Source organism: Monodon monoceros, unplaced genomic scaffold (assembly GCF_005190385.1).
Source record: "Monodon monoceros isolate NGI ecotype Baffin Bay Population unplaced genomic scaffold, NGI_Narwhal_1 Super_Scaffold_19, whole genome shotgun sequence".
Taxonomy (NCBI): domain Eukaryota; kingdom Metazoa; phylum Chordata; class Mammalia; order Artiodactyla; family Monodontidae; genus Monodon; species Monodon monoceros.
Genome location: NW_021703775.1, coordinates 25234376 through 25247543, shown reverse-complemented (window position 1 = coordinate 25247543; position 13168 = coordinate 25234376). Strand labels below are relative to the sequence as shown.

The 13168-nt window shown below is 41.5% G+C and overlaps 1 protein-coding gene across 2 annotated transcripts in view; it reads right to left on the bottom strand.

Annotated features, from left to right (window-relative positions):
- Positions 1–13168, bottom strand: part of M1AP (meiosis 1 associated protein) — a 76874-nt gene that overhangs the window by 18979 nt on the left and 44727 nt on the right. For both annotated transcript variants that reach the window (XM_029232559.1, XM_029232558.1), the window contains exons 4-5: positions 4912–5085; positions 876–1038 (exon numbers count right to left, since the gene is read on the bottom strand). In XM_029232559.1, the coding sequence (XP_029088392.1) occupies positions 876–1038; positions 4912–5085 (337 nt within the window). The remainder of the gene's footprint in view (positions 1–875; positions 1039–4911; positions 5086–13168) is intronic.

The following is a 13168-nucleotide window of genomic DNA, read 5'->3' as shown; positions in this document are numbered from 1 at the left end:
GTATAAGACCCTATTGTGAAATCCTTTAGGTTAGGGCCTGTGAATTATTCACCTTAGTATGGCTAGCACCTATCAGGGTATGTTGCACACAGCAGAGTCTCAAAGCCTGTTAATCAATGAATGGAGCAGCCATCATGAGGCCTCAAGACTCTGATGGATATTTCCTCTCCTGAGCTCATTCTGTCCCATTCATTCCTGCTGCAGCGACCACATTACACAATAGTATGCTAAAAGTCTGCATCCCAGGCCTAGTTCTTCTGTGGCAAGGTGCTGACAGAAGACACATTTAAGAAGAGGGTACGTTTAAGAAGGTTCCCCAGCAGTATCCATGGTCACAAATCCATGGACAAGCTTACTCAGATAACTGTACATGGCTACTGTGATAGGAACTAGGAAGCAGTAAAAATGGTCTTTGCCATCATTGCTAATTCCACCCTGGAACTGATTCTTCTGGAAACAGGAATTCTAGTACTTAAAGAAATGGGAAGGTGGGGTAGATCCTATGTGTCACTTGCTCCTTAAAGGTCAGATCTCTGTCATGATGGTATTCAATAAACATTTACTGAAGGGATAAACATTGTTCTGCTGATCTTTTTTTTTTTTTCCTCTGCATTCTCAGAGACTATATGGATTTCCAGTCCTCATCCAGACTTCAGAATACCCTACTGAGGCACATCTTCCACAATCTCCTCATTCATCTCCACATACTAAGTAGCCTGACCTTACTCTTTTATGCTCATACCTGTAGCTGCTGCTTTGGAACTGACTCCCTGCTGCCTGACACTTGGGGATGCCCTTTACCTCTGTTCTTCCTAGCTGTGGAACCAATAAGAATAAATATTTGCATGGATGGGAGAGGTTCTCTTGGGCCATACTTGATCACCCGGAGCTTGTAACGAGAGGCTGATGACTGGGAAACCATCTGGTAGAGGGTGCTGAAGTCTCCTTTGGGGTCATCCATTCTCAAGGAGCCATCAGCTGTTCCAGGGAGCAGGGATGGGCTGAGAAGTCGCTCTTGGAGATCACATTTCAGGCACACTACAATAAAAACGGCATTGGGGGAGAGACTGTTTATCACAGGTTACTTCAGGTTATACGGTTAAGAGAGAACATCTGCCACCCAATTCCACCTCCACCCAGCAAGTAGGGTTGGGAGGAGGCCAGGGAGTGACAGAGGAAAGTACAGCTGGTTTGGGAAGGGAGAGCAAGTCTGGAACAGTATTGCTCTACCCAACAGGTAACTTATTTTCTGGTTGTGGCATGATTTTTTTCTTATTTTACTTCTGGGCTGGCTGAGCAGTTGTCTCATAGTGAGAGATCTGGCTTGTGATCGAGTCTGAGAGGAACGTGTGTCCTCTGCGGAGGAGGCGGCTAACACTGAAATATGCAGGGCCTTCTGGCAATCACAGAAGGAAATTTTGCCCCTCCTGCTTCCCTGTGGCTAAGCTTTGGCAAGACTGCAGGTCAGATGAAGGAAGAACAGGAAAGCAGAAGTCAGGCAGTCAGCTGACAGCTACTGCTTCTCTGTGAGCTCTTCTAGGGACATTCAAGGGAGGGAGAGGAATAACTTCCTGAAATAGTTTATTTTTTAATTTCCCAAGTGAATAGAATCTTCTGGGCCTTGGAACATGATTGCGGCACCAGACAACAGTTCTGAGGGGGTTTCAACTAACTGTGTATGGGTTATTCATCTGCTTCTGTATTAAGCTTTTGCTCCAGCAGGTACATTCACATGTCACAGTGTACAATGTTCTGTGGCACTAGATTTGAATCCTTGATATTATGAAGGTTTTAAATAAAATGTATATTGGGTTTAAATACTGTTAACAAACTATGAATGTATGAGTGCTGCATACTCGTGAGAAGGCTAGTAGTTGATGCCAGTGATGTATGAAATGACTGTAGTAACTGCAACATGAGGTAAAAATGAAAGTAGAAATAATGTAGAAAAAATAGGATGCCAGAATAGATGTCAGATCTAGCTGGCCCTCCTGGGCCTAGCAATCAGACCTAGACATCAGTTCTGGGTGAGACAGCTCTTGGCCAGGTGTGTCCTAGAGCCCAGGAAGTGCAGGAGGGACTTTGCCTAGGACTTCAGCTTCCCCTCGTTTCCTCTGTGCCTGACTGCTCCATTATTGGGTCCCTGGGCTTTAGGACTAGATGGCTGTGCTCATCTGGCTTAGGTTCTCAACTCTAGTTGTAGTAAGAATCACCTAGTGAACTTGCAAATGGTACTGATGTCTGGCCCCTACCTCACACCAATGAAATTGGGATCTCTGGGGATGGAGCTGATATTGGTATTTTAAAAAGTTCCTCGGGCTTCCCTGGTGGCGCAGTGGTTGAGAGTCCGCCTGCCGATGGAGGGGACGCGGGTTCGTGCCCCAGTCCAGGAAGATCCCCCATGCCCCTCATGTGATTCTTACTGTAGCCAGGGATGAGAACTACTGGAGTTGTAGTCTCAGCAATGTTCCAAAGCTGGGAAAAATGTTCTACCAGGGCTAGAGTCTAGAACCAGGTACGCTTCTCACCACTCAGACTCAGGTGCAGAGGTGGCAGACCCCCAAACCCAAGATATGGGAAAAGACACTCAGCTGAGGTAGACTATGCACTGTGAGAAAGATGCCTCTGAGGGAAGCACCTAGAGAGTGGGTGAAGGGCCCGAGGCAGCTACAGAAGCAGGTGGTGTTGGGTGGAGAACTTTGTAAGGAGCAGTCAAAGTGAATATCTGAGGAGCAGTCCTCAAAAGATTCTATAGTAGGAGAGCTCAGTGTTTTTGTTTTATTTTTTTGTAGGGAACCACATTTCCAGAAATCTACATATGGGGCAATGCATCAGTTTTGTAAATAATGGATAACTATGATATGGTCTTTATTGTGCTTGTTTAAACTCTCATGTGGGTCACACCCACCCCAGAGGAGGCCTACTTTCTCTGGACCTCATTCCAACTTATGCCTGAGCATCTGGATTCCAGTGAAGACCTCCTCAGCACAAGAGTCTGGATCTAAGTTCTACCACCCATTCTTAAGACCTGTGGTTTCCAAAAAATAATTGCAGATGGAGATCAACATTCTGGCTCTGACCCTGGTGCTGAAAGCCATGGAACAAGGGAGGGCAAAGCAGAGAAATTCTCAACACTACCATGGGCAAATGCCATGCAACAGTAGAAGAAAGGCTGGCTGTAGGAGCTCCTGGCTTTGGATGGCCCCAGCCCTCCTAATGAGAGATGTGCCTAGCATGAGGCAGCCCCTTTGCTCAAAATTGCCCAGCATGAGGCAGGTTGCATAGTAGGTAAGGGCCCAGGCTCTGTAAGTGATAGACTTGAGTTTGATGAATGTCCTCGAGGCTGAGAGCAATCAAATGTATAAAATATAGATTTCTAATCCTAAGGGTTAAGAATGGGATATGGAGTTGCCTGGCTTCAAATTCTGGCTTGAATATTAATTTTCTGTGCAGAAATGTTTAATTTCTCTGTCTCAGTTTTCTCATCTGTAAAACAGGGATAATATTATATTTATTCATTTTAAGACACATTTTTTTTCACTTACTAACAGCTCTATATATGTCTTGCAATCACCATCGACCAGACAGGTACTCTTAACCCTTACTTACTACTCTAATCTAAAAGAACTCTCTCGGTAAGAATAAAATAATATTTCTAAGTGATAAAAAAGCAATGTGTCACATTTAATTGGCATTGTTTTTCTTTCTCAGTGGTATATAAGATAACAGTGTATCTTATAATGGACAGCATCTTAGATTCAATGACATATGATAATAGTACCTGCACCATGTTGTTGTTATGAAGGTGAAAGGGGATGATGCAATGAAAGGAGTTAACATAGTGCTTGGGGAAAACAGATAAGAAGTGAGTAATTGGTACTGTTAGTCTCGGACAAAGTGCGTGGAATGGAGGTCCTGGGAAGAAAATTTTACACACAAAAGAAAGACAGTAAAATCAGGTTAAGTTGTTAAAGGCATCCCAGGCCCTAGATTGAAATGTGGGGGAGGGGGAGGGAGATTAAGCACCCAGTGGCTATCCCCAGAAAGAAAGGACCAATGTGTGTCCTCCCCTTTGGAGACGGAAGGACGTCTGTACCCATTTTTCTCATTGAGTTCCCACCCCTAAAGGGGAAGACAAAATTTAGTCTGTTCCCTTTGGAGCTGTGGCTGACTATACTGATGGGTCCATTTGCAGGCCCTGCCACCAGGTCCTAGGCCAAGTTTCAAAGGGGATGGAGACTAGAAATGGCTTTATCCCTACAATCTAGTGGGACCTGAATTAAGTAACACCGTCAGCCATAACAATATCCAGGACCTTGCTGACATGCCTGGAACACTGGTTTGACCTCTTGGTTTTCACAATTGCCAGAACATACTTTGTGAACATGGTCTAGGGCCACTGGTTGTACTCCCTGGGGCTTGCCTCTGTAGTTGCTTTAGTTCCCCTCAGTTTGGTGTCTCCCTATTGAGAAGACCTCTGTTTAATCATTTAATTTTGGTTCTTTTCCTCTCCTCACAGGCTCTATTGATATTGTCAAGGTACCAGCTTACCTGAAATTATAATGTCAATGATATCTGCTGCATCAAAAATGAAAACTTGAGAAAACATATGATTCATTGTGCTCTTATGTAGTGTAGCTGATGCCCTATTACTGAGGTGTTTAAGTCTTTACACTGAAACTAACTGGCCCTTGCTGTCTGGGCTTAATCAGGCTCAATTTTCTAACTGTGGTGGTTACTTTTTAGAAATTCTTTTCTTACTCCTCATGCTTACATGGAGAGCCTCATCCAATCCTCCTCCAATCCCTAAACCTCAGCTACTCTGTATTCTGATGACTTTCCAATCTAGAGTCCTAATCCTAGACTAGGATAATTATTATCTATATAATATGTCTTTTGTGGGGTGTGTACTTGGATTTTCTCTGGCTCTGGAAATGTCGCTGAAACTCCGTGAAGGAAGAAGAAGGTGGACATGTTCTTGGTCTGTTCCATTGTTATGCAGCCAGGCTTTGAAGAAAATCTCCATGCTGACAATATCATTGTCTATAGTCTGAAGGTCAATATCAGTTCCCAGGATAGAACTCTCTGCAGAAGAAAGGGAAACAGTGGTTAAAGTGTTTAATTACAAATTTTGAAAAATATAAAATATTAAATGCACCCATTTTTGGATCCATCAATTCCGCCTCTAGATATCTAGCCTAGAGACGTTCTTGGACAGTACACAAAGAAACATATGCAAAGATGTTCAGTACAGCACTGTTGCGATAACAAATAATCAAAACCCCAAACAGGAAGCAATTCAAATACCCATCAATAGGGGAATGTTTAAATAAATTATGGCACAGACTGTGGAGTATTATACAGCTGTTAACAAAGTAAAGCTAAATGTACTGACATGGAAAGCTAGGAGATAGTAAGTGAATAAAGAAAGTTCTAGAACAGATGTACGGTATGGACCCATTTATATAATAATAAAACTATTAGCCTAAGTGCATACATATGTATGGAAATGTCTCTTACAAAGCTCTGGAAGGCTATTATCAAACTCTTAATAGTGGACAGGAAATAGGGCAGAGTTCTGAGATACATTCACTTTTTATTATTCATACTTCTATAGTGTTTGTATTTTATTGTATTCATGTATTTCTTGTACTGAATATTTTTAAAAACTCTAGAATACAAGAACAGCCAAAAATAATATAGGAATGCAAGTTAAATACTTAGTTAACAAGGGGGACTTCAGTTTTATGCTGTTGTTTCACAGTGAAAATGTATTCAGTTATTATCTCTGTTATAAAAAAATAAATTTAAAAAAGACTAAAAGAAAAAAAGATGAATTCCTGAGCTCTACCTTCTGACACAGATTATACAAGTTTGCTATTGACATACTGTATCTCACAAGTGTGATTAGCAGCCAAGAAGACAGGGATGGTCTGGTGGAGTGTGATTTGACTCCAAATCTGAATCTCCAAATGAGAGTAGGTAGGTGGGGTAATGAGGCTTTGATGGTCTACTTCCTTCTTTAGGCAACACTAGCTCAGGAATTGGGATCTAGGTCTGGAGGTAAAGTTTGTCAGTAAAAGCCAAGTATAAGGTGATGGAGGAAGCACTGAGAGAGGAAATGAGACAAGAGCTGGAAAGAAACTGAAGAGGAGCATGACTTTTTTTGCCTCACCATGAGGGACTCTCTGAAATACTTTTACAAAGGGCCTAAGAAAAGCCAGTTGCTCCAATGAATTAACTTCTATGTATGACTCATGGACCCCAAGGAGAAAGCTGGTTTATTTCTAGAACAACATTCCTGAGGACAAGTCTGCAGAGGTGGCAGACTCTCCACAGGAAACAAAGGGCTTCAGTCCAGCGTATTGGCACCCAAGCAGGGAAAGTGTGGTGAGACTTAAGTGACTTCATATTATATTTATCGACTTATTCTGTGGCTGAAAAGGGGCACCAAATGCATTTCTCTTTGACCAGTATAATTAAAACTGTACCATCGGCTGCTCTCGCCCTCTGTGACGGACCACATTCTGCCTATGGAATGTGTATCTCTCTAAATAAACTCTCTTTCACTTAAAAAAAAAAAAAACCTCTACCATCTTCTGTGGATAGTTATGAGGGTTCATTAGCTTACTAGCTATTTCATTCATTGCATCAAGCAATAATATTAATTATGTACTACATAGAAGATGAAATAATATACAAAGGTATATGATATCTTTGCCTCAAGGAGTTTATAAAGCAACATTATTCTTGACCATTTCTCCTTAAAATCTCGTCTGCTCTACTATGTTTTCAGGTACTACAGTGATAAACATGAAGTCATTGTCAAAGAAACGTTCCTCATGAGTGAAGAGAAATGTTCTTTTTAATAATGTGAAACTTATTGTGTCATAGGAAAAACAAGAAGTAATTTTTCTGAGCCTGGACTTCAACTTGAGTAAGAAGTATGGAAATGACTGAACAGCTTCTCTTCAGAGAGGCAAAATGGTTATTAAAGCATAAGGAGGCACATAAAGAACTAAATAAATGAAATTGAACAAAGGATCTCAAAAAGTAGAGAGGATAATATTGCTTCAAGTTCAAACAACAGAATTTTGGATAAGACAAACAAGTGTTTTTTTTTTCTCCCCAGGGAAAGGGTTGAAGATTAGAAATTCCTACCATGGGCAGTACATGGGGACAATAGCAAAGTTGAGAATCTGGAAATAAGAACAATAGGTGTTTCCTCAAATAATTAAACAATAAAATCAATACAGAGTGATGAGGTCTATGAAAAACAGTCACCTTAAAAAAGGAGAATGGGGATTTCCCTGGTGGCACAGTGGTTAAGAATCCGCCTGCCAATGCTGGGGACACGGGTTCGAGCCCTGGTCTGGGAAGATCCCACATGCTGTGGAGCAACTAAGCCCGTGCGCCACAACTACTGAAGCCCACGTGCCTAAAGCCCACGTACTGCAAGGAGGAGTAGTCCCCGCTCGCCACAACTGGAGAGAAAGCCTGAGCACAGCAACGAAGACCCAACGCAGCCAAAAATAAATTAATTAAAAAAAAACATATAAAGATTAAATAAATTAAAAAAAAAGGAGAATGGCTTACAGACCAGAGCAAGATTTGACTAGAGCCTATGGATGGTACTGGCTTATCCAAAGAATGCATGTGTCCATTAGAAGGGGAGAGGGTTGGCCAGAAATGGAGCACAGAGGAAGGGAGCAACAGCGGCAGGTGCTGGCAGCCATCATCCAAGCGTGGCTCAGAGGAGAGGGAGTGCTGGCTCAGTGAGGCATCCCGATGGCAGGATGTGTTTGTCAAATTTCTGTTCTTCTTGGTGATTATAGTGGTTATGGTTCTTCCTCTAAAATATTCTGGCTAATACTTTAGTCTTGAGCTTGATAAGGTGACTCTATCTCTGAGAGGATGTTGATAAAATCAACTTTCTGATTCTGTAAAGCTGAAGAACCAGGCCTGAAACATGTTGCCTCTGTGAAGGAAAATGCCAATCTTCCCTGCAGACACTCCATCAATGTTGCTAAAGTTCATTCCAACTTCTTTTTTCTCTTCCAGTTTTATTGAGATACAATCGACATATAGCACTGTGTAAGTTTAAAGTGTACAGTATAATGACTTGGCTTATGCACATCATGAAATGATTACCACAATAAGTTTAGTGAACATCTATCATCTCATAGATATAAAATTAAAGAAATACAAAAAAAGTTTTTCTTGGAATGAGAACTCAGGATTTACTCTATAACAACTTCCATATATAATGTACAGCAGTGTTAATTATATTTATTATGTTGTACCTTACATCCCTAGTACTTATTTATCTTATAATTGGAATTTTGTACCTTTTGAACACCTTAATTCAATTCACCCTCCCCCACCCCCTGCCTCTGGTAACCACAAATCTGATCTCTTTTTCTATGAGTTTATTGGTTTTTGAAGTGAAATTGACTTACAACACTATGTTAGTTCCTGGTACACAACATAGTGATTTGATATTTCTATACATCCCCAAATGAACATCATGGTAAGTCTAGTTACCATCTGTCATCAGACAAAGATATTACATAATTATTGACTATATTCCCCATACTGTACATTTGATACCCATGACTCATTTATTTTGTAATTGAAAGTTTGTACCTCTTACCCTCCCTCAGCTATTTCTCTGCTCTCCCTACTCTCCTCCCCTCTAGCAACCACCTGTTTGTTCTCTATATCTATGACTCTGTTTCTGTTTAGTTATGTTTGTTCATTTGTTTTGGTTTTTAGATTTCACATATAAGTGAAATCTGACAGTATTTGTCTTTCTCTGTCTGACTTATTTCACTTAGAATAATACCCTCTGGGTCCATCCCTGTTGTTGCAAATGGCAAGATATCATTCTTTTTTTTTCTATGGCTGAGTAATATTCCATTGTGTATATATACCACATCTTCTTTATCCATTCATCTATTGATGGGCACTTAGGTTTCTTCCATATCTAGGCTACTGTAAATAGTGCTACAATGAACATAGGGGTGCATATATCTTTTCAAATTAGTGTTTTTTCTTTGAATAAGTACTCAGGAGTAGAACTGATGGATCATATGGTAGTTCTATTTTTAATTTTTTGAGGAAACTCCATACTGTTTTCCATAGTAGCTACACAAATTTACATTCCCACTAACAGTGCACGAGGGTTCTCTTTTCGCCACATCCTTGTCAACATTTATCATTTGCTGTCTTTTTGAAAATAGCCATTCTGACAGGTGTGAAGTGATTGTGATGTTGATTCGCATTTCCCTGATGATTAGTGATGCTGAGCATCTTTTCATGTGCCTGTTGACCTTCTGTATGTCTTCTTTGGAAAAATGTCTATCTAGGTCCCTTACCCATTTTTAAATTGGGTTGTTCATTTTTTTAAAAAAAATTATTTATTTTATTTATTTATTTTTGGCTGTGTTGGGTCTTCATTGCTGTGCGTGGGCTTTCTCTAGTTGTGGCGAGTGGGGGCTACTCTTTGTTGTGGTGCACGGGCTTCTCATCTAGGTGGCTTCTCTTGTTGCGGAGCATGGGCTCTAGGCGCACGGGCTTCAGTAGTTGTGGCTCGTGGGCTCTAGAGTGGAGGCTCAGTTTTGGTGCACGTGGTTAGTTGCTCTATGGCATGTGGGATCTTCCCGGACCAGGGTTCGAGCCCGTGTCCCCTGCACTGGCAGACGGATTCTTAACCACTGCACCACCAGGGAAGCCCCGGGTTGTTCGTTTTTTGATGTTGAGTTGTATAGGTTCATTGTATATTTTGGATATTAACCCTTTTTCAGATACATCGTTTGCAAATATCTTCTCCCATTCAGTGGGCTGGCTTTTCATTTTGTCGATAGTTCCCTTCACCGTGCAAAAGCTTTTCAGTTTGTCGTAGTCCCGTTTGTTTATTTTTGCTTTGTTTCCCTTGCCTGAGGAGACATACTCAAAAAAATATTGCTAAGATTGATGCCAAAGAGCTTACTGCCTATGTTTTCTTCTGGAAGTTTTGTGGTCTCAGGTCTTACATTTAAGACTTTAATCCATTTTGAGTTTATTTTTGTATATGGTATGAGAGTTCTTTCCAACTTCTTAACCTACAGGTTCTTGGAAGAGCCACAGAGCAGAGCTTCTTCCTTTGAAAAAGTTCTCAGGTAATCGCCATAGAGGCGTTTTGCTTCAGATTTGAGGGGACCATCTCACATTATCCAAGCTAAAGACTAATGTGTAAACCAGAACACTTTAGAGAGAGAACTTCTTTTCCGTATTCTCTGTCACTGGTCCAGGCAGTCATTTCCTTGTGCCTGGATTATGGCAGTAGCCTCTTAGCTGTCCCATCAACTCCATTCTTTCCCCTCTGGTACTTCTTACTACCAGTTAATTTTTCTAAAACATAGTTTCATCAGATCCTTCCTTTCCTAAAGAGCACATACTGCCTTCCTGCTGTCATCTTTATTCCCTTCACTCATTCTGTACCACTTGTTGCTACTCATTATTCCTCAAATACCCCCATTCTTCCCTTACTCTGTATGGCTCATATCAATACATTCCTCCTCTTCTCTACCTGTTGAGAACCTATCAACACCCCCACCCCTCCATCCCTCAGCTCAGCAGCTTGCAGAGAGCTGAAGATTAGCAAGTGCCTGTTGAGTTAAACAATTGCTCCCTCCTCCTCAGCTCTCATTACTTTTTCCTGTAACTCTTCTGCTTCAACTGAGCGTCTCCCTGCCACGTGACTTCCTTCCTTAGTGCTCTTATTACTCTTGTCAATCTATGGCCTGCAGCTCCTCCAGGTTCCAACTCAGAACTGACTTTGTCCAAGAAGTTATGCTTAATTATATCTTCCCTATTGGTTTTAATCAGTACCTCCTGGGTATCTGTGGACTCCATACAGGCAATACTAATTATACTTGTTACTTTGTTTCTCCTGAAGGGTTTTCTTAATTTTTTTGAGTTTATGAAAGGTGATGGAATGTAGTGGAAAGACCAGGGTTTGAATTGTGGCTTGAAAGTTGTTAGCTATGTGACTTTGGGCAAAGTGGGGATAGCACAACCTATTTCATAGTTATAGGAGGCATAAGAAGTGAGATGATTACCTGCACGAATGGCATGCAGCAGGTCTAACAAATGGCATTTTCTTCCTTTTCTCTCATCAACAAAATGATTTGCTCTTATAGGAAAAGAATGTGCTTTCCTTTTTTAAAATTCTTTTTTTTCCAATCACTTATCTCGGTGACTTTCTCCCTGCCACCAACATACTTAAGAACATCAACACCTGGTCCTGTGTTCCTCACAAATATAACTAAATGTACTAAACCTGGGGAATGGGACGGAGACTTCTCAGACGTTGAAGAACAGCTTCCATATTGACTGGCTAGCAGGGACTGGTCACACTGTTATGAACTAGAAAGGTTACTGGAGTGAAGGTGGCGGCTCTGAGTGTCTGGGTGTTCCTCACAAAAGAAGGCCTAGTCTGTTGCAGTCTAGATGCAGCCGGCATTCACATTCAGTTTTTGGACCTATCCTGCCTCCCTGTGGCCATAAGCAGTGACATCCTTCACTGAGCTAAGCTTTTCTGGAAGAGGCACAATAATGGGAAAGACTAAGAAAGCCTAAAGGTAGTAAGGTAATGCCTAAAGCAATCCTTTTCAGAAGTCAACCCTAAAATAGTGTTACAAAATTGAAATGTGTTTAAAATGGGAGAATTTAACACTTTAACACATACTTACATATATAATGACTATATTTCTCTCTTGACATAGAATGTCTAAAGTAGAAGCCCAGGAAAATGATGCTCCTGGCCAGTCCTGCACATCCTCCCCAGTCCCACAAAGGTCTTGACCTATAGGCCAAACCTATTTCTTTCTATTTTTTATTTTTTTTTGCGGTACGCGGGCCTCTAGCTGTTGTGGCCTCTCCCGTTGCGGAGCACAGGCTCCGGACGCGCAAGCTCAGTGGCCATGGCTCACGGGTCCAGCCGCTCCGCGGCATGTGGGATCTTCCCAGACTGGGGCACGAACCCGTATCCCCTGCATCGGCAGGTGGACTCTCAACCACTGCGCCACCAGGGAAGCCCCCTATTTCTTTCTAAATGACCATAATGTCACCCGTCCTTGAGTGTTATGGATGGGCTTCAGGGGTTCTGGGAGCCCCTGAAATTGTATACAATTTTGTCTATATGTGTATAGGTGTATTTTGGAGGGGTGGAGGAGGGGGATAGGACCTTAGCTTTTATCAGATTCTCAGAAGAGCTCTGTGACCCCAAAAATGTCAAGAACCACTACAGAAACTATATAATCATGGTACCTTAGCCTTCCTGGGTCAGTTTACAATCAGTGCTGTGTACTCTGTGAATACAGGAGTGGCTTCAGGATGTTAACAACTAGGATAAGTATTCAGAGCAGACAAAGTTGGCTCAGGAACAACTGTGCAGAGGCATTCAACCACTGTCTTAAAATCAATAACTGCAAGGGGATAGTCTTTGACAGCTCAAAATGTTAGGGGCAGTCTAGCTTGTCTTTCTGAGCTCATGTGCCTCATTTGTGGTGGTAATGATTGGACCCTGGGAAAAAGGAGAAGCCCCTTGAAAAGAGGTGGTAGGGGTAGTGGAGGTTAAGGCAGCGTGTCCTCTGCAGAGAAGTGAGCACAGGACTGACCAAGTGGTGATCATCTTCCTAGGGCCCCAGTCTATAAGTAGAAGTGTAATGAGATAGAGAAAATTTATTTCCCAGAACTATACCGTCCCAGGGAGACTACTGTTGCCATTCATTCATTCATTCACTTATTCATTCATTTAATTTGTCATTCAAATAATTATTTATTTAGTGCCTTCTATAAGCTAGGCACTGCTTGGTGTCAACAAAGAAAAAGACAAATTCTCTGCTTTCATGGTTTACCATTCTAGTGGGAGAACAGAAAATAAACAAATAAAACAGGAAACAATTACAGATAATAATAGGTAAGTATGAAGAAAAATAAATCAGGATAAGTGTGTGTGTGTGTGTGTGTGTGTACGTTTACCTTGGCTGGCCAGGGAAGAAGTATGCTCTAAGAAGGTAATGAGCAGAGACTTGAACCAAGTGAAGGACTGAATCATGAAAATATCTGTGGGAAGACTGTTCCTTATAAAGGAATCAGCAAGGTCAAAGGTCTTGAAGTGAGA